The sequence below is a fragment of the Solea solea genome, chromosome 10 (assembly GCF_958295425.1).
Source record: "Solea solea chromosome 10, fSolSol10.1, whole genome shotgun sequence".
NCBI classification, from domain to species: domain Eukaryota; kingdom Metazoa; phylum Chordata; class Actinopteri; order Pleuronectiformes; family Soleidae; genus Solea; species Solea solea.
The window spans coordinates 28545942-28572537 of record NC_081143.1 but is presented as its reverse complement, the minus strand read 5'-3'; the positions used below and the strand labels follow the sequence as shown (position 1 = coordinate 28572537).

The following is a 26596-nucleotide window of genomic DNA, read 5'->3' as shown; positions in this document are numbered from 1 at the left end:
TACTAGTCTCTCTGGTACCGACCCTGCCTGACTTGTGTCTGCTTGTTCCTGTGGTGGAACATCCCTGCACTGGACCTGTCCTCTCCCTTGTGTGGGCTTGTCGTCTTGGGCTCAAGTTCCCTCTGCATTTCACGGTACGGAGCTCACTATCGTGTGTGTGCCTGTGCCTCACACACCAGTCTGCTTCCCCGTCCTCTTCAGACAAGAATTCCCATCATCCCTCGCTGTTTCCTGGGTCTTCATCCGTGCTTCATAATGTGTAAATAATTACCAATGTTGTGAATCAAATAGGAAGTAGCCTCTGTCACCCTCTGATGGTCATTCAACAGAACCCCCCCGGGGGTAATTACTGAAACACATGCTGGTGCATCTGCGTGTCACATGCCAGCGTGATCTATCCACACGCTAAAAAGGTTCATCCTGTCAAAGTGCTGAGCCGCCGAGTTTCTTAGAGAGATTACATTTCCAGCAGCACTTAGTTACTCACTGGGTTCAACATGACATTAGCTTAGCTGCTCTGTGTCAAGCTGCTGAAGGAGTGTGACACAGCACATGAGGGGGAGGAGCTGCGAGGGCAACAGCTCCTGTAAGTCCTGGCTTTTATTTAAATTCTATTTAGAGAATGGGGCCACAGCAGCCTATGTAAATATAAACATATATATATATATACACACACACACACACACATCACAGAGGCCGGTGTGAGTTCCTTACTGAGAAGGCGCATGGCTCAATTCATGTGGTTTTAAAGTTGCACACGTTAAACTGCGTGGAGGTGTGTTTTTAGAGCAGTGGTGCAGCTTGTGTTCAAATGACTGAGGTGACAAAAGCAACAGCACCTGGAAGCTGTGTGATAAACATTATATCGTTCTGTTTTTATAAAGAAAGCGCTGCTTTTGAAGCCATGAATGACTCAGGCATCACACCAGTGTCAACACTTGTTGTGGATCAACTGTTAAACTGTTTTTCTTATGGATTAAATGTGAGTTCTGTGTGAAAACACGTTGAGAATGTAAACTTGTGATCACATGTGGTTTGAGGACGAGTGTGGTCAGGTTCCTGAGCTGCATGAAAGCACTTTTTGTTTTGCTTACTTTAGATCAAATCAAAGGATCAACACTGATAACCATGCAAGTGTTTTTTTTGGAGAGCGATGACGCACTCAAGCACTCCCTTTACTCCTGAGGTGTTTTTAAAATCCATTTTCTGGGATCGAAATGCGATCCTATCACACCTGACCACTTACAAGTGCTGGTGTTAATGCACCTGATTGTTATCTGAAAAAAACAGGTCTTGGCCTTTGCTTTAAGAACTGTGCATCACACCATCAGTGTTGGGCATGTGGCCTATTTTCTCTTTACATTACATTATTATGTATCATGTTGAGTAGATCATATGCTAAGTGAGTGACATCAGCAACAGCAGCAACAGCAGCAGCAGCAGCAGCAGCAGCAGCAGCACCTGCTGCAAATAAAACACCGTGCTTGGATCAATGGGATAATGTATGTCAGGCTGGATCGGGTTCGGGCTTAAAGACCCTCGGGCCGGTGTCGGGTCGGGTTGTGATTTTCAGGCTCTTACTTTCCGCCATGTAACAGACGTTGGAACAGGTGTAACAAAGCAGTGTATAAAAAAAGAGCTGTACCTGTGTACTTGCACTGGTGCACATTAACAGATCCAGCGTGACTACGTGACTGTGTTCAGGTGTTTTTGTTTGTTTGTGTTTGTGGGTGTTGTCAGTCTCCTTTACCTTGCTCAAAGGCAGAGTCTGAGTTCACTGTAGAACTCTGTAACATCTCTGGAGATTGGAGTCATTCAGCGAAGGAGACATCAAATATTCCTGCTTTGAATGGGAGCACGCTCTGACTTCATCGTCATGCTCTTGATCCAAACAAGCTCTTCTTTATCGAACTATACTTCTGCTCACAGTCTAACTGGTGTATGGTGTCCCAGAGACACACGTTCAGATGTTTCTTCTGTCTTTGCACTCAAGGCTTTATTCAACCCTCTTTTTTAGCGTGACATGCTTCACTTCACCACACCTCACATCACCTCACTTCACCTCACCACACCTCATCATGGTATGGTATTACAGTCAGAGTCTGATTCTAACTGTTTCTAATGATTCAATGCACAGCTTTGTGTATATTTGTGTAATGCAATACACTACCATACAGACTCCGCCCACGTTGAGGAGGTACTGTATTGGGATGGAAACACAACCAAACCGTGCAGCGGCGAGGCGAGAGGAGCTGGAACCATGTCGTGCAACACGTGGTGGAGGCGTGAGGATCATTTGGGTTTGACTGTTATTTTTGTATGATGTGTTTTTGCTGAATGGCCTTTCAACGTGTCATTAAGTGTCATTGGTATTTGACATAAACTTGCCAAGTCTAATTTGCCAGACGAGTGTGTGCAGAGGACGACCTGGATTTCCTTTGTGACTGAAGCACAGTACAGCGTACAAAGAAGATCATCTAGTTTAACAAGAATTCAACGAGTTCTTATTTCATTCAACTGGAGCTCAGTTCAAACATAAGCTGTAGTTTACAGTAAATGATAAATGTGTCTCAGTGTTTGATGCACTTCCTCCCTGCGCCGCCTTGTTAATTACATTAAAACTCATCTCCAAGACTTTATTACTATTGTATTTTTCCATTTGTGCTTTGCTTTAGTCCTCATCTCAGATCCTGACCCAGTGACCGCCCCACTGTCCAGCAGCTGGTCTGAAATGTAACACAGGTCATTTGAGAAGTGACACCCGATGCAATCTTCTCATTATAATCCTGTGAGAAAAACTTTTAACAACTCACAATTACCCAATTACCCATGGCTTATATCAGGCCAGTTTCATGCTCTTTAAAGCTTTAATCCAATTTACTACAGATTTATACAGAATATTAAGACTAATTGTTTTCCAAATCAATATCTGCCTTGATTTTTCTTAAAAAAAAATTTGACCTGTATTCTACACACTGGACCTAAAGTGGTTGAGGAAATGGTATTGTCATGTATTAGAGTTATTTAAAATGTGCTTATTGCCCTAAAACTCCGGGTAAAAATCAGATTCACAACAGATTATTCACAAGTTTTGTCCTCTATTCAACAGAGTTGACAGAGTTTTTATGTCCGTTTCACGTTAATATCTGTGAAAATACATCAGCACTGACCTTGGCTATAGAGCAGCACTGCAGGCCTGAAAACCCTCCCCCAAAGCTGCAACTCCACTGTAACTCAAACAATACACTCTACAGCTCACCGTGGCTTTGTGTGTGGCTGCCGATGGCAACGATGAGGGCTGCCGTGTGTTTGGTTCAGTACTTTTCCACTGACTGCAATGCTACTGTGTGTGCGTGTGTGTGTGTGTGTGTGTGTGTGTGTGGGAGTGTGGGAGTGAGGGAGGTGTTAAATTCAGCATGAAGCAACTTTACAAATGGAGCTGGAACGTCTTCAAGGAATCTTCAGGTCCAGTTGTGAGTCAACGATGAGCTCCGACACACGTCAAAGGTCGAACTCCGTCAAACTCAAATGTCCTGAAGGCCAGTGAGTGTCTCGTGTGGTCAAGAGTGGACAACATGAGCTTAGAATGATGACACAATGCTCCATCACGATATCCCAAATGAAGACATTCATGATCATATTTCACAGAATTTCAAAGTCAACGATGAACACATCAAAAATGATTACAATAATATTACAACTGAACGTCTTAGCAAACATTTAGTATTATATACTAAATTATACTTATATACTATATCACCTCGCTGGCACACGGTCACGGACCATGTTAACAGTCAAGCTGTATCAAATTGAAGTGAATAAATCAGAATCTATTTATCATCAAAGAGCCAGAGCTAAAAAAAAGAAAACAATAACTGCATCTACTTTGATCTCACTACTGAAAACACATTTTGCCTCCAAACGTGGACGATACCATTGAAACAAGAGAATCCCAAACATTGGCCTGTGCTACATTTGAAATGGCGAGTTTCTGACCACAGTGTGCTGCCCCAGCTGGTCTTGATCACAGATGTTCATGTAACACGTTACATTGCACAATGACAGACACATGTTTCAACTCATGTGGTGACTCCGAGTCAACGTGTGTTCAGTAGAGCAGAGTTCAATGATTCCTCCAGCTTTGAAATGACCTTTTCCTCATGTTAGTGTATTTTGAAAAATATGACATTGATCGTGACCTCTGTAGGTCAGTATGACCATAAACAACTGACCCTCAGCCAGTGTTTGTATAGAATTGTTGAGGTTTGAAGAAGACGAGTGCATGACCTTTACAGCTTTTGGGGTTTTGATCACATTTCCAACACAGTCAAGTTCTGTGTTCTGAGATACCACTGATACAACGGGAGTGTGAGCACTAAGCTTATGCTGTGTGAAGGGTAGTCGGTCTTGACAGCTGCATAAATGTTCCTGCTGTAAGCCAAAGCAAAGCCTCTCTCTATAAGGCGCTGAGAAACACAGAGAAACACAACCTTTCCTGTACAATAAAAAACATGCAAACAGACTGTAATATCTATGCCAGGCCTGTATGTGGCGCTGTTAAATAAACCAAATATGGTGCAAACACAAGAAGAAAAAGACTACAACAATGATGAAGATGGTGAAAGCGAATGCAAGGGAACATAACTGAGAGGTGGCGCTATGACATCCCAAACTTTGGTTGTATACACTTGTTTTAGGGCTCCTAAAATGTCAGGTCCTTGTGGATAAACGTCAGTACAATAATACAAACGTTTTTCAGCCTTCACAACACTTTGTTTTGTCCATGTGGGGTCCTCAGTGTGCATGTTCGCCAGTCACATGTCTGCTTTACGTCACTGATTGATTCATTGTGTTCACCTGAGCCTGGTTTAGACTAACTCTTTATAAACCTGCTCAGTCTTGATTTGACACAAGGTTGGTTTTTGTTATCTGGCTACTGAGCCGAAGTCTGTTTTTACTCCTGTTTAGCTTCAAAACTCTGTTTTCTCTGTTTTAACTCTTTTTGATTTCTACTTTTGGATGTACTAAGACCTGGATGTTTGTGAACTACTTTGCTTTGCTTCAAGTAAAAGAAAGTGACGAGGGGTAAGGCTCCTAACTCTCACTCAGGAGACCCCAGTTTGAATTTTCCACTTTTAAATAATTATTTTAGTTCCAGTTCTTTTTCAGTTCTACCACCACTTTAATAGATTCAAGATTCAAGTGTTTATTGTCAAATGCACAGTAAAGAAACACGTTTCCCTGTACAATGAAAGGCTTACTTTGATGTCCACTCAAAAATACTAGCAAAAAGTAAATAAGAAATAGTATTAAAAAACAAATACTATATAAATGTACATATAAAGAAAAATAATACATATTTAAAAAAAAGATATGTATATATATATATATATATATATATATACACCCTAGTAGCGTCACCATATTAGACCTTCTCCAGTGTTTATTTCCAAACTTTAAAAAGAGATTAAGGTCCTGTTCTCTTTGTTCCTATAGCTAACCATCATCACTGCGCTCCTGACCTACAGATAAGACATTTTATATCTTCTTAGCTGGACAGAAGTGTGTCACTTTGGTTAGATGATTGAACCAGAGTGTGTCCCTCAGGTAGTATGTGAAAACAGGAAGTTACAATATATGTGGCACTGTTTATTAAATGATGTTACAAGTCTTCTCCACTTAGAGACTGTCTTTTCAAGGCTCTTGTGTTCAGTGACGTCACAGCTGCAGCTCTGTGTTCAGTTCGGTTCAGTTTTGGTTTTTTTCCATTAGGAAAACTGTTTCTTTTTTTGGTATCTTTCCCTTGGGTTACCAGAGTAAGGTACGGTATGGGTGGAGCTATACCACAACAGTCACCACACCTACCAAGTAAAGGTTCTGTTCTTAGTGGAACCGCGAGCCTAAACAACAGCTTTAGCGCTCCAAACCGTTTCCATCATGGCATGGTTCCGTTTAACACAGTACGGTACGGTTTGGAATGTTAAAGCCCCGTTTATTTTCGACTATCTTACTGATATTAAATTAAGTATTGAATTGATTTATAGTATAATCTCAAAATGAATTGGAAGCATGCAAGCAATCCATTGGTAAATGGACGAGGAGATGGCGGCAAAAGAAATAGCTTTCGGGCGACGATATTATAATAATAATAATGATGATGATGATGATGATGATGATAAAAATGGAATGCTGAGTCACCCATAAAGAAAACAGTAAATAATAGTTGGAGATGCTGTCATTCTATTCTAGTCTAGTCTATTTTTTGAAGCGCTTTGATTCCTTTGAATCAGAAGTCAATATTAGCAAAGAAGTTCCAACTGTTCAGTTGCTCTGGCTGTAACTGGGATGCAGGGGGACTGAGGACAATCCTGAAGGATTAAGGAATGAGGGAGAACTTTGAACTGTGATAAAAAAAAAATAATAGAATAATAATCAAACTGTGGTGGACAGTGTTACCAAAATTATTAGAAGAAAAATGAAGCACTTTGAAATGTGATTTAGAGCTTCAAACTGTGGAAGGCAGAAGAAGAATTAGAAGAAAGAGGAAGGTGTCGTGACGATGACAATGATGATGAAGGCTGTACACTGAAGGGTGTAATGCTGCCCTGCACAGCTCGACGTTCTTGATCTTCTGATGTGGAGCAGTAGAGACTGTGAGGAACTTTGAAGAACTTTGAACTGCAGATTAGAACTTTGAACTGTGGATTATAGAACATTGAACTGTGATTAAGAACTGAAGAAACTGTAGAGGGGAGCGTTACAGCCTGCTCAAAATTATTATTATTATTATTATTATAGTTATTATTATGAGAAGAAGAACATGATAAGGACTTCAAACTGTGATTAAGAACATTTAAATATGGAGGGCAGAATCACACCGCTCAGTCTACAATGATTGCCTTTAAAAACCATGACTAATTAACCAGACGAAGACAGAAGACGGCTGAGGCAATGCTGTGTACGTTATGGAGGTCAATTGTTGGAAAACTCCGAAGAAGAAGAAGAAGAAGAAGAAGAAGAAGATCTCAGGGACAGGAAATTGAGCTGACAGGAGATCAGCTGGATTGGGAAATTATCTGCTGTCCAATCTGTCTTGAGCTACTGAAGAATTCAGTGACGATTCCCTGTGGACACAGCTACTGTATGAAATGTATTAAAGCCTTCTGGGACACAGAGGATGACAGGATGATCTACAGCTGCCCTCTGTGCAGACAGACCTTCAGACGAAGGTCTAAACTGATGAAAAGCATCATGTTAGCAGCTTTAGTAAAGAAGCTGAAGCCTGCACTCGAAGATACTCTTGCTGAAGACTGCTATGCTGGACCTGAAGATGTGGCCTGTGATGTCTGCATGGAGAGGAAACTGAAAGCTCTCAAGACGTGTTTGAATTGTGTGGCTTCTGTCTGCGAGAAACACCTCCAGCTCCATTATGAATCCTCTCCATATATGAAACACCAGCTGGTGGAGCCCTCCAAGAAGCTCCAGGAGAACATCTGCTCGTATCACAATAAGGTGATGAAGATGTTCTGCCGCACAGATCAGCTGTTTATCTGTTATCTCTGCTCTGTGGACGAACACAAAGGTCACAACATCATCTCAGCTGTGGCAGAAATGATGGAGAGGCAGAGAAAGCTTGAGCTGAATCAACAAGAAATCCAGCCGGAGCTCCAGGACAGAGAGGACGATGTGAAGGTGCTCAAACAGAGGAGGTGGTGGAGGCGGACGTTCCCTCTGCTGATAAAGCCGTGGAGGACAAAGAGAAGATCTTCAACAAGCTGAACCATTTCTAGACAAGAGAAGCTCTGATGTGAAGCAGCAGAAGTGAGTCATGTCACTGAGATAAAGGCGACTTTACACCCACGACCATGGATCATCAGCAGCCTCACTGTGTACTATATATGGAAGAAAGAAAGAAAGAAAGAAAGAAAGAAAGAATAAATACAGAAATTAATGAATGAATAAATAAATAAAAGACTAAATAAAGAAAGAAAAATCAACCATTAAGAAACACATTGATATTTATTTAATTCAGTATTTCTGTATGTCATTTATTCTTTTATTTCTTCATTTATTGAATTATGTATTTATTCATTCTTTCTTGCTTTTATTTCTTATGATGTCATTTCCTCCATAGTACAATGCTCGATTGTGTCTTCCTGTCACAACCAGAGACTTTTCTTTATCAAAGATATTGTTTTTCCGACTTTGTAAAGAAGGAAATTCACATAAAACATTTGACTATTTGAAAAAAAAAAACGATGAAATCTGATGCTTTATTGTGTAAAACAAAGTCGTTGTGTGGTTGAAAACAGATTTACTGATTCGATGTGAGGCCAAAGTGAAACTTTACACCAAAATAGTGAAAAAATCCCTGTCAACACATTAGCCTGTTGGCTAACTTCAGCTAGCGAGTCAGCTGGTAAAATTAGTTTTGAGTTAAGTTTAGTTTTACTAAGAGTGCATGAGTCGACGTAGCTGCCTCGATACAGACATCGGGGGTTCCACCTCCACTAGTTCACCCACCCAAAGAATATCCACATAGTTAAAGTTCTGATAATATGTGTCTTGTGTAGAATAAAGTTGTGATACAAAAACACAAGTAAATATTGCCAAAAATAAACGTGAATATTACAACAATGGAAAGGTTTAACAAAAAGTCCAGCACACACAAATCAATGTAGGCATAAAGACACCTACACAAAACAAACTGTAATATAACTATAAAACCAAATGAAGGCATAAATAAACAATAAAATATAAGAAATAAATACACTCAAAATAAACAGGCAAGCAGTCACTCAAACGTCCTGAATGCAGAGTTGGTGTCTTCTGCAGAGACACAGGAAGCTTCTCAGGTCCCACCGTGGGGGCCCATGAAACTGGGATACCTTGTGTTAAATGCATTTTTCCTGTGACCGAGAACAACATTTACTTCAGCTATAATCAAGAAGAGGATGTCATCAGTTTGATATCTGTTATGAAGACAATGCAGCAGAAAAGTGGACACAGGTGTGAGTGAGAATGGTTGTTTGTCCGTATGTGTTTCTGTGATGGACCGGCAACTGATGACACCTTCTTCTGTATGACATGCCTTTAATAGAAAATGATTGTACTGGCAGTTATTATTCCTGGCCAGCAGAGGGCGCTGTTTGTCCCAGGTTTTTTTTATTGAAACAAATATGTGATGTATGACGGGAGTAACACAGTGACAGCTGCTGAGAAAGCTGCGATATTAAAGCGTTCGTTATAAAAATTCATTTTGATACATGTTATTTTTACAATGCTATATTGAGTATTTAGTATATTTGTAATGGATTTTAAAAATGTTCACGGACATGTAGTTTATTATAATAATCAAAGTTTGCTCGCTTTACTATTTCTCCCTGTGTGTGCGTGGGTTTTCTCCTGGTTCTCTGGCTTCCTCACACAGTCCAAAAACATGTAATATGAGGATTAGGTCAATTGGACACTCTACAACTGGCCGTAGGTGTGAGAGTGAATGGTTGTTTGTCTCTACGTGGCAGAGGACATGGTCTACAAGAATACTGGATCAAAGTCTGACTTGGTATACATATACAAACAGTGTGTGTGCATTTTACTAAAAAGTGTCTGTAAAATTGTGCATGAAATCAGACAGTATACATATCATGATTTATAATTCAGATTTTTCAGTTTTCTAACAATGTTGCACATTTCACTCTTGTCAAATTGTTACTAGTTACTTGAAAACAATATTTCTCACGCACACATTTAAGCAACGAAAATTGAAAAGCAATCGCAGGCCCCAGCGAGATTTGAACTCGCGACCCCTGGTTTACAAGACCAGTGCTCTAACCCCTGAGCTATGGAGCCCTGCGTGTTTCTACGTGAGTTCAAAATTGCTTATAAAACGCACACAAACTAAGACATGTTTTTGTTCGTAGTATATTTAAATGTCAATACTACGGTGACAACATTGTGTTACTCACATGTTTCCTGCGCAGGTTTATGTAGCTCACAGTGAATGAAGTACGAGCGTGGACTGAAATGGAATAGATTATAGAATACCCCGTTTGTCCACTAGATGGCAGCATGCAACCATGTACAAAGAAAGATGTGATTGACTTGCAGGAAGACGATCTTCAGGAGGTTACTGCTAGAGACTTTTAGGGTCGTTTTAATGAACTTTTAATTTTACTGCTTAACTCAGACATGCACCGTGGGGACACCTCTATGACACATAAAGCAAAGACGTGTTAGAAACATTCGTGGATTTTGCAGCCCCTGTTTCTACCGGTTACCATGGGGATTTCTGGGCGTGGAAAAGGGGAAAGAGTCCTGGGGGGATGTTGTGCTCCCTGTCGCTGAGAGATCGGTTCCCACACACACCGACTCACTCCACCTTTTGTGTGGTGACACTCAAGGATACGAGCAACATGGCGGTGGCGGAGTGTAGTTGTCCTCGTTGTGGACGTGTTTGTTCCTTTTTCTGGTTCTCCTCTGTTTGTTACAGATACTAACGTCAAAGAGCGGGGTTTTGTTTCTTTCACTTGGGGTTGAGGGGGACACACGAAGAGCCATGGTGGAGCCGAAAGGGTAGACGGTCCTGAGTTTTGTTCCAGAGAAGCTTGGGCGAGGAGAGGGGACCCAGACCTTCACACTATCAGGTGGGTTAGCACTTTTAAACACATTAATAATAACTTAAATCATCACAATTCACCCAAATGCAGTTTGTTAGTTACACTCGTTTGTATTCAAAACCCCGTGTGTGTGTGTGTGTGTGTGTGTGTGTGTAGAAGGGTTTCAAGAGACTTTGGGGCCCCAGTTTAAAAAGTCCTGGGGGCCCGACATACGAAAACAAAAGCCTATTTATTTGCATGCAGTTTCTACAGAAGCCAGTCTGTTCTGACAAACTAGCTGTTGTTAGCATTTCATTTAAAGGGGGATTCTGTGGACTAAAGCCATTTTTACAACAACGTCCAGGCTCAATTTCCCATGAGACATTTGTCCGGGACAGACATTTTCACAATAGAATGTCCAGTAATATATATATCGTTCTATATATGGAATTATGTGAACTATTGTGCGTTTTGTGCTCCTATCACCCACCCCCTACCAAACAGTTGGTTCTTCCCACACAGTTGGATTTTTTCACTTAACTGGCCCCCTCCTGAGCACATGTGAAGCTCATGTGGCCCCCAGGTCATTTGAGATGGAGACCCCTGCTCCAGAGCCACCTTTAGCCAACATTTGTGCAGCTTCAGGGGCTGCCTCTCAGTTTGGGGGGGCCCAGGCAATGGCCTGCATCTTCTACGTCACTGCAGGGCCACTGTCAACGTCACACTGCATTAAACCTTTAGCACTTGTTCGCATTTAATAAGAAATGAGTGAGTTTTCCATTTTGATTTGAGTCACAGGGAGTCTTTCCCTCCCCGTGTCTGTGTTGTGTTCACTGAACCTGGGAAGCGGAGCAGTCGAACCTGTTCTGCTGTGTGTGGATCGTGGATTCGTTCCTGCTGAGTTTGCGCCGATAGAAGCCAACACTTTCTCAACTACGCCCCAAACACACACACACACTGCACTGGCACTATCTAACTAACTAACCGCCTGGTGTGGCAGCTAACGCCATAGATGTTTAATTCCTGCTCCTGAAGACGTAGCCGCCAACGAGTTCGTGTTTGAACGAGGCTTTTAGGCTTCTTCCTCCACCATGGTTGGGTCCGGCTAGCGAACCAGGCCGCCGCTGGAGATATTTACGACTCACGGGAGAAGCTGTCCGGTCTGCCCGGGAGAAAGGAGCCGCAGAAATAACAGTGGCCACATTCTTAAAAGGCCGCTTTGTTGGTCTTGTTGTGACCGCGGTGCTACGGTGTTATAACAAAGGGAAGGAGGACGAGGAGCGGACACCGTCGTTTCCTTCTGTCCGTTGACCATGCGAGGTGATCGGATCTCCGCGGAAGAATGTGTCGCTCTCTCCGGGCGTTAGCTCAGCCTCGGCTCAATGTAAGCTACTAAACTCTAGCTTTCTGGGGAACAGTCGGCCTGTTATTACACGAGGCTGTTACACCGTGTAAAATACACGTTAGGGAGATAAAAGGGCGTGTTGTTGTTGTGTTGTTGTGTTGTTGTTGTTGTGTACTAACAGCAGCCTGTGAGCTGTGCGGCGGCGGCTGCTGCTTCGCTTTCCCTCCCTGTCTCGCGCCGTAACGCCGCTGCTAGCGAACAGCTAACAGTTTCCCTGTGTTATGTCTTCATTTCTCTCTCCAGGGCCAACAGTAACAACATGCTTATGGCCTCCGCCGTGGTGGTGTGGGAATGGCTGAACGAGCACGGCCGGTGGCGGCCCTACAGCCCCACCGTGTCCCACCAGATAGAGGCGGCCATACGGAGCAGCGACCCCCGCGGAGGGAGTGTCGTCCTCGGCCAGGTGGACACCCGACTCTCGCCCTATATCATAGACCTCCAGTCCATGCACCAGTTCAGACAGGACACAGGTAAGGACCTTGGAGGGGAGAGTGGGGAGGATGTCCTTATTAATGTATGTCCCTTTTTGTGTGACATTTGTGTTGTTGTTTTTTTGTTTGTTTTTATTCACATGGAAGTGAACTGATGTGCTGTGAACAGTGAACATGTATCATGGCATTGAGACAAGTCAAGACAAGGATTCCTTGGGTCACAATTTGATTACAGATTGATAGAGTTGCTAATTTGAGGATCTACTGTTGTCTGTTTGCAAGGTTAGATCCCTTTTGTATTTGGTAAAAGGCAACGTAAACACAAGCAAATCCAAGAAAACATTTTCAATTTATTGAAGCTAAACTTGCGCAAGTATCCTGGATATAACCTGAAAAAGTTATGTTGGCTCACATGAAACAGACCTATGCCATCAAAACTGAAGCAATGCTTTTTGATACATCCTTTTTAATTTAAGTTTTTAATTTATTTTGAGTCTTTGAGGATAAGAATCACAATTTAAGCCCTCTGTATGCAACTGGATAGACCTACAACAAACCCGACCAATGAGCCAGATGACGTATGCAGAGCTACCTTTTCCATCGGGAAAACAAGACTGCTTGTTGTAGTTTTCTACGAGTGATGGCTGTCAAAGTTAATGCTTTAATCAATTGCCAAAATTAACACGGTAAAATAATTTGCTCTGACCTCTCGCATGAAAGCAGAAATGGCGTGTTTCCACTGGCTCATCGCGGCACGGTTAAGTTACCTGGTACCAGGTACTTTTTTAGTACCTGCTCTGGTGAGGTTCCAAGCGAGCTGAGGTGATACTATGCGTGACATCGCCAGAGTGCCGGCCACTGATTGGCCAGAGTGCCGTCACAGGAAGAGACGTCTGACACAGAAATCAAGCCGAACAATTCCGAACTGTAGATCAGTTAAATCTACCTAACAATCCTAAAAATGTGGGTTAATCTCCAACAAAAAAAATCTCAATATTTAACAGAGGGGTCAGGTGTATTTAGCAACAGCACTTTTGTAGTGGAGATGCAGCCTAAGTCGTGCTGAACTGAGGCGAAATCACATAGTTCTATGTGTAGCTCTGTGTTTTAAAAGAACGTCGAAGTGTCTGATTACTCATTCATTTAGTCGTTAGAAGAAAAGCAAACTTTTAATCACGATTAATCTACACTAACGAATTTCAAAATGTGAGATTGATTTGTTAATTTTTTTTAATCTATTGACGGCCCTCGTATCTAGTAATAGCATCTAACGACCTTTGCCCTGGGGAGCTCATTTTAAGTGGAGGAAGTCACTTAAAATGGAAGCAACAGTTGAATCTAAAGACGGCTGCTCTTTGGTGGCCGCCGTGTTAGACGTATACAAAAGCTGCTAGACGACACTTCTCTGTTGTTATCATGTTCAGCCTGATTCTAGAGGGCCAGGGGTTTGTGATTGTTTTTTTTTTAGGAGATTCTGAAATTGACCAAAACTGCATCCTCCTGGTTTTTAATAAGCCAGTTTGACTGTCTCTGGTAAGCTGTCAGCCAAAGACGCAGAGATGTTTCACAGTCTGTGTCTGCAGAAGTTATCAATAGGGTATATAGAGGAATTATAGAATTTAGTGGAGGCTGTGCTCAGAATGATGCAGCTGTGGTCTGCTGTTGTCCCCTCATGACGCAGAAAAATAAACCCCTTTTCATTTTAGGCCATGTTGAATCCCTCGGGGCCAACTACTAAAACTTACTGGAAGTTAAGGAGCTGGCTTTTAATTTAGCGGAAGTTGTAAGTGACACACTGTGCATGTGGTCAATTGTTAAAGTAGGGATGAGCCGATATGATATTCGGTATCAGTATCTGTCCATAACTTGTCAAAATCACTGGCTTGGATATTGGACAGAAAAAAATGTAAAGTCTGATACAATCCAAAAATCTATATATTGTGTACGACTGTAACAATGGAAATCAGCAACAGCATTTTAGCTGAGTCATGTTTGGGCTGTTTATTTCTATTTAATAGGAATATTTGTTACACAGTTGGAGGATTGTGTCTTTGAAATAGCTTCAAATGGCACAAATGTGTTGTTTAAAATGACTGCATCACACGGACATCAGTATATACATGAAAAAGGGCACTGTGCCATGCCATCCCTAGATAAAAGGGGACGGACTCTGAAGTAGGGATTTCCCGATACAACTTTTTCACTTGCGATACGATACCAATATTGCAGCCTTGAGTATTGGCCGATATCAATACCCGATACGATCCACACGAATCACACATACTTTAATGACTTATTTTGTATGTGTGGAATGTTACAATAGGCTTGATCAAGTGATGTTACTTAAACAGAGAACAATAGTCAGCAACAGTAGGTATGAGAAAAACTCACCCATTTATTATTTGAATAAGCCCTTCAAGACTGTGTGTGTGTGTGTGTGTGTGTGTGTGTGTGTGTGTGTGTGTGTGTGTGGAAGTGCTGTTGCACAGAGAGAAGAGGTGGCAGATTGTTGGGTTGAGATCCAGCAGCATGATGATTTGGGGCAGCTGCAAATGACCACTGCACCAGTGAGAACCACTTAACAGCATTCTTTAGCCTTTATCCATGAGCAATCCACACACACACACAGAGAGAGGCACATAGCAGCTACACACAGGTCACATGAAGTAAAGAAACAGAGAGAACTTGATGCTGGAGAAAGGAATATTCTTGGCTTAATGAGCAGAGTTCACAGTAGTTGCCCTCTGCCTCTCTCTCTCTAGTCCTTTCACAACTGTTCTTTCTCCTCCTTGTACAAGTGTTCATTTTAGGTTTTGGACAATTTGAAAATGTCCTGTCACACAGAGGTGGGAGAAATGACCAGTGATAATATTAAGACACTTAACCCCCATGTTGCTCCTGACAGCTGTGCCAGCAGCGTGTGAATGGGTATGAAAGTTGAGTGATGAGAATGTGCTGCACATACTGTAGATGCTCTGCATGAAAGGGTGAGTGAACGGCAAAAGTGTAGTGTGAAGCAGCTTTGAGAATACAAACCATTCACCATTCATGAAATGTTATATACAGTATGTAGAACAAAGATGTTTTACATACATTTAAATGTCATAAAACAAACCTTTTTAATTGCATTTTTTGAGTTTGTGCCCAGATAACACGGCAACGTTTCTGTCAAAACTGACGCATGGCTTCCATTTTGTATAATACAGTTTCAGGTTGCATTTCCTGATGCATTGGCAGACTGTGTTAAGAGACGCTGGTTTTCACCCAAGTCCATGTGTCTGTGTCCATCATGGTAGCATGACGGTCATTCACATAATACCACCTTAGTGCTCAATGTTCACTCATATGCGGCAGCTGTTTCCACTCTTTGGCCTTTGCACACCAAAGTTTCCTTGACTTTCTGAATCTTTTCACAATATTATGAACTATAGATGGTGACAGACCATAATTATTTAAAATCTTGAGAATCATTTTGTTTCAACTGAATTATCTAATGAAGGTTGGCACTAAATGGTGAACCCTGACCCATTCTTGCCCATGGTGTACTTCTGTGCACATGCCTTGGCGGTTACTTCTTATTGAATAAATTGGATATTTTTGGTTTTATTGCATTTTAAGAAAGCATCCCATCTCTTAGAAATGAGGTTTGTAGATGGTCAGAAGCACAGTGGTCATTTACGTTTGACTTTGACGTAGGAAAGGTTGAAGTATGCAAGTGTGTGTTGTGGGGGAGTTGCAGAAGGAATGAGATAATTGGGGAGTCTTCAATGCTGCCCCCTCCCTCTTGTTCACTCCACCACCACCATTGTTGGATTTAGTTATAACAGATGTGAGTTACTTCATTGTGGCTTTGACACACACACACACATATATGCGTGAGGTGAAAGACAGAGGCAGAAGGGAGGGGTTGTTTTGTTTAGAGGCCATGGTTTTTTTTTAAGTTCACATTTGTAGAAAATAAAGGGAGGACAGACGGACAGAGCAGATTTGTTTCAGTGGATTTCTTTTCTTTATTTCTCAGTTATTAGCATCTTTAAAGTGGAGATGAAGCAGTGAAATATAGGGCAGGGTATTGATTTAAACGTTTCAATACAATATGGATATCAATACCTGGACATTGTTGATCTTTCCTGGAAAATCCTTTTTAAACCAATGGTATTGCATTTGTTGTTTACTTTTATTTTCAGCTCTATGATATTTCAGACCGTGGATTCATTAACAAAAAAACAAACACAATGTAAACCTTACCCAGGTTGGCAGAGGCTAATGTGAAGATAAAACTTAGCTGTCATGCCAGCCAACACTATGAATAAGCACATATTAACAAGATAAGCATGTGTAGGTTCCAGTTTATCCATGAGGCTTCCTCAGTTCTGCCTGACTACTGCTTACCTGTCTGCAGCATCTTTATTTAAAACTAAGCAGGTCATTTGAGCTGTGAGTGAGGGCCGTTAGTCTGCTATAGTTTGAGTGTTGAAGTCTCTCAGGTGAAACTGGCAGCCTGAATTGTTTCACACAACGGACATTAGAAAACAAAATTTAACATAAAAACACATACTGTACACACATCTTGGGCAAGATAAACTACAACAATCCTATTATTTTTAAATCTATTAGACTTGCCCAGTTATGTTTGAAGGTGATGTCACCAGGACAGACTGGCGCTGGTCAAACTTACTGAGGTAGGTTTGATAAAAGTGGATGTTTGGGTTCTGTCGTTCTGCATCACTCTTGGATGTTCCACTGAGTTGTACCATACTGACGAGAGAGCCAAGAGTTTAAGTAACTGACTGAATTTAATCCCAATCACGCTCCCATTCTATCAAACACAGCAGAGTTGAGAGTGGTGTAAAAATCACATAAATCCACTTTGACTTTGAACCTTAGCAGTTCCATACTGTTGGCGACCATCAGATCCTGTTCATGCTGACTAAATTCAAACCACTTGTACTTCAACTCCCAAGAGGAGGGTGTGATCATTGAAATGGAATAGGCTTATGTAAATGCACATTTTTGACTTGTTAGTAAAAATCAGAGAAACATCTTGTATTTCTATAAAGATCAACACGTCATCAGTTTCTTTGAAGGGCGTTGTCCAAAGTCTGAAGGCATCTTTTTTCCTGCTCCAGCAGCATGTTGCTTTTCTTGCTCCAGCTGGTCCTGTTGAAGGAGACACATTCCCAGACCCCCACAATGCCCTGGGCCATTGGGGTCACCATAGAGGGGGTAGGGTTTAGTTTGGGGGACCCCTAAGAGATGAAGGTTGGGGGGTGGGGCCAACAAGAGAGGGGGAGGCAGTGACACCAAACATTTTTTTCTGTCTGTGTTTCCCATTCAGGCAGCTGTTTTGTACTGATGTCATGGTGCTTAAAGTGATGCTTGACGTTCTTTAAATGTGGTTGTATGAGCAGCACTGACTTACTGGCTCAGTCTCACTGAAAACATGGGTGCCAGTGTTGTCTTTTTGAGTTGTACAATATAGATTCTGCCGTAGATGTTTGTCCTTTATCACATAATTCACCTGACAACATGATTTCTGTGTGTGTGTGTGTGTGTGCACCTGTATTTGTTCCCTTTTTGGAACCTTTTCTGTCATAAACACTGACCTAGTCCTCATGGAGACAAAAATCTAACTTATTTCTAAGAAAGTAGCTGCGTTCACAGTGTTCCAGTTGAGAAGTCTGAGAAAACATACACACAAACACATCTCCTGCTCACCAATGTTGGCAATACCAGTCGATAACAACAGCAGTCGGGTTGGTGCGGCTGCTCCGAGTTTCCCAGTCGAAAATCCAAGTTCAAGAATCTATTTTTTTTCCACTACAAATTAAATTCACCATTAAGGGCTAAGATTTTAATTGTGGTCAGGGTTAGGCAGCCATTGGTTACAGTTAAGAGTGGGAGTGGGAGTGGGATAATGCTTTGTTTAGGCTGACCCAATGAATGGAAGTCAGACCCCTCTTACAAGTTTGTAACCTAACGAAAGAATGAATGAAGGTAATTGAATATCATACTTCCTCCTGGTCCACCTGCTTTATCTCACTCCATCTCTTCCTTTCTCATTTTTACTCTCGCTCTCAGTTTTTACCCGTTAGCTGAAAGTTGACTCCGAGCTTAAAACTCCGGGGACGTGATTCATTCACAGTGAGATGAAGAGAAGGTCAAAGTAAGTGGCACACCAGAGTCAGAGGTGATGGTGTCAAGAAAAAGTGGGGAGGGCAACAGAAAATTGAAGAATGTTTCTGCTGCGAGACTGAAAAGGTCAAGTGTTTAAACTGGAGATGCAGAAAGAAGCTAGAAGAGAAAACTGATGAGCTGTGTTTGAAAACAGTGCTCAGTTAAATGAATACAAATTAAATGAGCTTTCATTCAAAGTGCAGGACTGTGCCACTACATTAATGGCACCTTGCATACGTCTGGTCATTGCCATCTTAGGTAGTGAGGAACCGGTGGCAGTTTAGGAACAGATCCTGATCCCTGTCCCTACTCAGCACAGTGGATTCTGCATGTTCGTTCTGTTTTCTATGTCAAGTCGTCATAAATCACCAGGAAACGGCAGGAAGGAAACTCAATGGAAGGAAGATGAAAGAGACAGAGGGGTCACACCACAGCTTTTTTTGTTGTGAAACTCTGCGTGTCGAGTTACTGTTACTGTGAGGCCTCGGGGGGGGGGGCATCACTCCCTGTCCGCTCTACAAGTGGACGTATAGAAGCGTCCTGTGTATTGGTGAACACAGATTCCCCTCTTATCCTTGTTTGACTTGAAACATTGTTGTTGTATTTTTTTTGCTTTAAATAACATATAAATAATTTTGCTTTGGAAACATCATCATTTTGACGTTTAATGAACACTGGTCTGTATTTTCTGACATTTTATGGACCAAACTATTTCTTGATTAATTGAGAAAATAATTGTCAGATTATTCAATTATATTATATATATTTATATTTATAGTTAGTTGCAGCTCTAGAAATATTCATACGAAGGATGTAAATGAGTTGAACAGATACTCTGACTATTTACAGTATTTATAAAATATACATAACTATTCATCAATAATTGCATTTATGAATGCAAATCTTTCTATTCCACTAACTACCTACCCTTGTGCATCTATTTTTACGAGGTGATTAGATAGTGGAATTGTGTCCACAAAATAGGTATAACGTGCACTCAAAATACTAATTAATAATAATCATATCCGTCCATTTTCTACCCCTAACCGGGGCTCAAACCTGGTCTTCTTGCTTCTTGCAGAGTGCTAACCACTACACCGACCGTGTGTCCCTAATATAGGTATCATTCTCATGAATTACCTTGAGAGCTGCATGAGCAAGAAGGGCCGTAAGAGGACTGAAGCTGCACACTGGACAGAGAAAGTGTGATTGAGTTTTATTTTAGGTTGGAATGAGTCACAAAGATATTCTCAAGATCTCATTATCTTGCTGATGATACCATTCTTGGTGCAGTGGGTGCAACACAATAAAATCATTGTTGTCTGTGTGTCAGTTTCCAGGTCTACAACAACAGTAACACACAGCAGCCCCAACACTTTGAGCCATTAAAGGCTTTATTACCAAAAATAAACAGCAGGTTGTGAACCACAGTGATATTTAGAGCTGCAACTAATGATTATTTTCATAATTGATGAATCTGTCGATTATTTTCACGATTAGTCGATGAATAGTTTGGTCCATAAAATATCAGAAAACCGTAAAAAATATTGATCGGTGTTCGTCAAACATGGAAATGATGATGTTCTCAATGTCTTGTTTTGTCCACAATGATGATTTCTTTGTTATCCAGAGCAAAGAAATGAAGAAAATACTCATATTTAACAAGCTTAAACAATCAGAAATCTTGTTTTTAATCATGAAAAAAACTTCAAACTGATAATCGATTATCTAAATAGTTTTTCCTCTAGTCTACATGCCATTGCTCCAGACAGCCGTGCCGACAGCGTGTGAATGGGTTTATAAGATGAGCGATGGAAAATGTGCTGTATGGAAATGAGTGTAAATACAGTGAAACTGTGGAGGAGAGCAGCTTTGAGAGGTGATCAAGACTAGAAAAGCGCTATTTAAATACAAGCCGTTCAGTCAGTGAGAAAGAGGATGAAGAAGGCATGTGAGCATGGAGTAGCCTGCTGACATCTATCTGTTATCCATTGTTGTGATTACACGGGCTCCTGATAGTTGAATGATAATTGCGTACGTTTTGCCTCTTGGCTCATGCTGGAGTTTACCACAGGCAGGTGTAAGATGGTGAGGGGAGAAATAATGTTTTTAGGAAAATAAAAGCCTGGACTGAGTTCATGTAAGGACTGAAATCAGTTTCAGCTGGGTCACATCAGAGGATGGTTTTCTGTTTCTGATGGGTGGATCACAGAGTCACAGAGACATGAGGTCACTAAGTTTTAGGTGATTTAATATATTCAGATGCCTCGCCCTACACAGTTCTAACCCTTAGAACTGATACTGTCTTGACTAACTCGGATTTTCAACAGCAGCAGTTACAATTACTAGATGGCAGCCACAATACAAACACTTATTCTTTTACCGTTAATAGCATTTCTGTCGTATTTGTTTTGCAGTAAATAAGCCGTACACATAGTCGTGGTAAATCTTGTCCGTAGACCTGTTGCTACACTGTGTGTGTGTGTGTGTCACAAATACCATGTTGAGGTTGTTATCAACTGGTATTGGTTACTGGTATACGGTTGCGTCCATTGTTATTTCCAACTTCTCTCTGGAACGCAGTGAACTCGGAGGGGACATCACTCCCAGCTCTGGCTTCCCAGTTCCAAAGTAACTGACTGTGGTCCACTTACAAAGTAATTGGAAATAAAAGTATAAAAAAGCCATTACAATAAAGGCAAACAAAGGAAACAATAAAATCTCCACAGTGAAACGTCCGTCACCCCCCTGAGGAATTCTGAGTCATCACCAAAAACACTGTCGCTGCATTTACATGGCGTATACTTAGAATCCACTCGTGAAACTTGCTGTGGGCTCTTCTCTGTGGTTTCTGCTGTACTTCATCCGTTTGCTGCCACAATGTTGCTTTCGTGCTTCCGCTTCAAACTCCAAGACTGGTGATATAAAACAAATCACTTTCTGTGCACAACAACACAAAAACTAAATGGCAACAAAGTTGTTCAGCTGAGCATGAGACAGATTTATTGGAGGCTTTTTCTGTTATAGCCTGTTCAACAGTGTGTTTTTTAAATATCTATATTTCGGTGTGCACATTAGCAAAAAGTAAATTCAGATTTAAGTCAAATAGCAAATGAAACCGTAGTAGAAAAATGCTGTTTTAGGATGAATAGATTTTTATCTTATCATAAAAACACTTTCCCACTGGACACAACCCCGAACATCTGGCTCTTGTCTGCAGTGTGAATAGAAACAGTCGACATTCAATCAAGGGTCAAACGACCCTGCAGCCAGACCTGCATTTTCATGTCACTCACATGAAATATTAAGAATTTTACCCACACGTGATTGTTCACCACGATCAGTCTGCTGGGAGTGCTTTTTACTGTGATGAAATCTAATATTGTCCCATTAATAATGACGTCTTTATAAACACACACTGAACATCGCACACGTTATCACTGAAATGTTAGAACTGCAGCTAACGATTATTTTCATCATCGATTAATCTGTCGATTATTTTCTCGATGAATCGTTTGGTCCATAAAATATCAGAAAACTTTAAAACATGTTGATCAGTGTTCGTCAAACCAGGAAATGATGACGTTCTCAAACCAAAAGAATTCACTTTTAACGATGTCTTTGTTATCCTGAGCAAAGAAATGAAGAAAATATTCACATTTAAGAAACTTAAACAATCAAAAATCTTGTTTTAATCATGAAACCGATGAAACGATTATCAAAATAGATGTCGATTCATTTAGTAATCGATTAATAATCGATGAATTGTTTCAGCTCTAGAAGAGAGTGCATGCTCATCACAGATGCTGAATTTTCCCACAGATGAGAGAAGCACAGCGTCGGTCTACCATGCATGAAACGGGAACCTAACATGTGTTCCTGGGCTTCTCAGTCCACTACCATGTGTCGGCATATGTGTGTGTGTGTGTGTGGGTGTGTGGGGGGGTCATTGAGAGAGAGGACAATGCAGACCAGATGGCCTCTCTCTCTTTCTCCACCTGCCCCAGGCTTCTTTGTCCCCTCATACTCTTCCCACACTGCTCCCTGTATTCCCCTGTTTGCTCAGACTCGGTGATGACTGTGATACGTGTGTTTGTGAATGTAGCTGCTCCATGCCTAAAATAAATAATACACCTATTTATCTACCTGGTTTAGTTCATATGTGTAATTTCTTAGTAACTTGTATTAGTAACTATCTTAATACTAGTTTCTTAAAAAGGCACCATTTCTATTTTTAAACCTACACAAACAAACAAACACATCTACAACTTTAGACACACTGTGTTTACACTGAGAGAGGAAACATCTCAATTCATGTTGTCTTGTCACACACACACACACACACACCACAGTGTGAAAAAGAAGCTGTGCCACTCACACACAGCTGCACATAAAACAGTATTGGGGGGGGGGCGGGGTTTGTCCGTGTGAGTGGAGAGAGTTGGGCTCGGCAGCACAGGTGTGGTGTGGTCCACTGCAGAGGGTATACTGCGGCCCCGTCCTCTGAGCGACCCTCGGACACGTTAGAGTTCATGAGATTGAGAAAAGGCTCAAACGTGCAGAGATGTCACTGCATGTACTGTAGCTGGACTGGAGCTGTCAGGATTTTACAACCGGGTCTTACTTTTCCAGAAATATGAAAACTGGTTATTTTAGATCAGTGCTTCTCAAATTACCACCTGAGAAAATATTGAGCTCTCGAAGTAACGCCATTATCACCATCGTTAGATTATAGTGGTGTAAAATAGGCCAAATCCATTCTCTCATCATCATCCTCTTCCTCACATATACGTCACACGCTGGTTTAGCCAAAGTAGATTAAGATGGAGTGAGAGATAATGTGACTCTAATAATAATGATTAGAGTTTTGTTTCTGGTTGAAATTCCTCAGTCCAGTCACATGACCTGGTAAATACAGTAGAACAGTGTCAGAACCACCAGAGGAAGCTTGTGTGCCACTGATGGATGAATGGGCAACACTGACGTTGAATAATACTTTTAAATCTACCTCCAGAACTCCAGATTAGGATTAGTACTTCAATTGACAATTATTTAGTAATGGAGTAATCTGTCTGTTACTTTTTGTTTTGTTGATAAATGTTAAACAGCATTTCCAAAACACTTATGGAACATGAAGCTGAAGCTGTTTCATGTATTAACCTGATTGAATAGCTTATCAAAGTAGCTGACGATGAATTTCATTTAGTAATCACCGAATTATTGATTCATGTCCTAAGAATATGGTTTGCCATCACCAGGAGTTTGCTGATCACATTTGACAGATGCTGCAGAGATGAGGTTACAGTGTATCCCAGCGTCTTTCGCTGTTATCTGCGTAACACACCTTCCAGTTTGCCGCACGGTGTCCTGCACAAAAGAGTCTGAGGTTTGTTGTGAGCACTCAACTCAACTCTAATCCCTTTCATGTCGAGGCTCACTGTGTAGAATTTGATATGATTTTACATTCATGACACAGTCAAAGAGGCTCGTGATGTTTGTGCCTGTTGTGAGGACCAGTACGATCTGTGGCATCATTTACAGTCTACGGCAAACTCTTCATATCTAACCTACATCCATGTGAATTATTCATCCTCTCCATCTCTCTCTCTCTCTCTCTCTCTCTCTCTCTCTCTCTCTCTCTCTCCAACCAAACAAACAAAAAACAACCCCCATCCCTTGAAGTCCCTTCTTTTGATGTGTGTGTGCCTGTGCTCCTCTGCCAATACTACCTCTTTGTATTAGTGTCACTCTTACACACACACACACACACACACGTTCCTCGTGTCGTCGTGGCATTAACTGAGTAACCCGTTTCCCCTGGAGACAGAGGGAGTTTGTGGTTGGTTGAATATGGTCCCACAGAGAGAGACAGTGTTGTGTTCTGTCTTTGTTGGGTTGTTATGTTCATCATCATTATTTACCTGCTTGTGCTTGGATTGGACTTAAAAGTGAAAACACACGTTTGTTGTTGCGTTGGCAGTTTGTATTACTGAACATTACTGACGTGACTGTAAACGCTGGATCAAGAGTGTTTACTGTGAACCAAACTTTAATGTCTTTGTAACTCGTCCAGTTTAGCTGTTTTGATGCTTATGACCACAAATGTATTTATTATTTTTGCTTCTGTGACTCCAGAGAGAGAGTGTGTGTCATCCTGATTTTAAGTAAATATGTTAAAGGTCGTTAGACGGACGATCATATGTGTCATCTTGAGGACTGATCTTCAGAACTGGAGGTGGTGTCAGGCCATGTACATGTGTTGCCTCTGTTGTCCTAACACTTGGACTCTATGGTTATAATACATATTTAATAACGATTTCTTTCACAGACATGCAGCTTTTCATCATTGTCACAAAAAGAAAAACGAAGAAATCTTCACTTGGATTGGAGACGTTGTATCGAAAGACTTCTAACAACTAAGGGTTTCTTTGTTTCCCCTCTTGTTTTTCAGGAACCATCCGTCCGGTGCGAAGGAGTTTCTATGACCCCACCTCGGCCCCAGGTCAGGGCTGTCAGTGGGAGTGGGAAAACGATGCAGGAACATGGACACCCTATGACATGGAGGTGGCCATTGCCATTGAGAGTTCCCACAACCGCCAACAGCCCTGCCTGGACCTGACACCGCTTGGCTTCTGCTACCTCATTGACTTTCAGAACATGACACAGGTTTGTATAAACTCAGTGACGGGATCGACATGAGACTCCGCCTCTTTCCTGAAAAGGCCATGTTCAGATTTCAAGCTGTTTTCTTTGTCCTGCAGGTGAACAGACAGAGCCAGAGGTGTCGGAGGATCCAGAGGCGCGCTGACATGACCTACCCTCTGGTGTCTGGTCCGCTCCCTGTACCCAAAGGTGTTGGAGTGGGTGGAGGGCTAACGGGAGCGTTGCTTGGTGTTGGAGTGTCAGGGGCCAGCATGGGGACTGGAAGCTCTGTCTATCCTAATGGAGGCTTACCAGCTACTGGACTGGGCCAGCCTTGTTCCTGCCAACAGTGCTTGTTGGTCCTAAGTGTGAAGAACAACACAGGAGGAGCAGGGATACAGACTCTAGGTAGACGCCCCCTTACCGTGCAGCAGCCCAAGAACTCGGCACCCATGGCCTCCAGACCCCTGAGTCCATCCAAATCAGCCACTCTGGGGCGAGGACAGCTGCAGAACTCCCTCTCCAACTCCAGCTACTATCAGACGTTGCCACATGGCCTCGCTATCTCCAGAAACACTGCCTCTCCCAGAAGGAATGCCCAGCTCTTTGCTCAGTCCCTGGCCGCTCTCACCGCTGGCACCTCCTCTCTGGCTCTCACCTCGTCTTCCAACAGGCCGCCTCCGCCCTCCCTGCCGCCGCCACAGCCACCATCATCCAACCCCAGCGCGAACCCTCCGTCTCTGCCGGCCAAGCACTCCTCATCCTCAGCCAGCGATTCAGTGCCAACTGCCACACTAATAACCCCAGCCTGCAATGTGACCATGCCCCCTTCACCTGTGCCATCTCCATCACCAATGGTCATGAAGCCACAGCGTGTACCGTCGTCGACAGCGTGCCATGCCCCATTACCACAGAGGTCAAGCTTAGCCGGGCTGAGCAGACCAGCTTTACAGAGGATTGCTATGGCCCAGTCCAGAGCACTCATAGCATCAGGGTGAGTGGATGAAACACACACACACACACACACACACACACACTGAGGTTGGGTACTGAGCTCAGTATTTGACCAAATGATGTCACATGGTCTCATGTTAACTCAGTTCATGATACCTGAAGGTGCATCTTAGTGAAGAGATCATTCAGTGATTGTTCTGAATGTTGAAACAGAGACGTTTGGATACATTTTTCACAACTCAAACTGCAGTTTTTTTGTAATTAAAGAGAGTAAATGACCTAAAAGAGAGACATTTCATGTCCATTCACACACCTTTTCTTTTTCCCATGTCATGCAGTCCTGTTCTAGCTATTTTAGGGCTAACAACTATCGATTATTTTCTCAATTA

The 26596-nt window shown here is 41.9% G+C and overlaps 2 protein-coding genes and 1 non-coding gene across 4 annotated transcripts in view; 2 read left to right on the top strand and 1 right to left on the bottom strand.

Moving 5' to 3' along the window:
* The first annotated feature begins 6344 nt into the window (after positions 1 to 6344).
* On the top strand, positions 6345 to 8362 carry LOC131467101 (E3 ubiquitin/ISG15 ligase TRIM25-like). Its single transcript, XM_058640827.1, has one exon. It carries the CDS (start codon positions 6952 to 6954, stop codon positions 7777 to 7779), a length of 828 nt encoding a protein of 275 aa, XP_058496810.1. The 5' UTR covers positions 6345 to 6951; the 3' UTR covers positions 7780 to 8362.
* A 1417-nt stretch (positions 8363 to 9779) lies between these two features.
* Positions 9780 to 9852, bottom strand: trnat-ugu (transfer RNA threonine (anticodon UGU)). Its single transcript has one exon. It is a non-coding gene; the product is annotated as a tRNA-Thr (tRNA).
* A 489-nt stretch (positions 9853 to 10341) lies between these two features.
* LOC131467054 (E3 ubiquitin-protein ligase DTX1-like) overlaps positions 10342 to 26596 on the top strand; it is a 30436-nt gene continuing 14181 nt past the window's right edge. The window contains exons 1-4 of one of the 2 annotated variants that reach the window (XM_058640766.1): positions 10342 to 10646; positions 12247 to 12473; positions 25063 to 25277; positions 25373 to 26247. In XM_058640766.1, coding sequence (XP_058496749.1) covers positions 12263 to 12473; positions 25063 to 25277; positions 25373 to 26247 — 1301 coding nt within the window. In that variant the 5' untranslated portion in view covers positions 10342 to 10646; positions 12247 to 12262. Of the gene's footprint in view, positions 10647 to 11483; positions 11983 to 12246; positions 12474 to 25062; positions 25278 to 25372; positions 26248 to 26596 lie in introns of those variants that run through there. The other variant, XM_058640765.1, reaches the window with a different exon arrangement.

Coding starts and splice junctions, on each gene's coding strand:
- LOC131467101 (XM_058640827.1), top strand. CDS start 6,952: ATGCTGTGTACGTTATGGAGGTCAATTGTTGGAAAACTCCGAAGAAGA.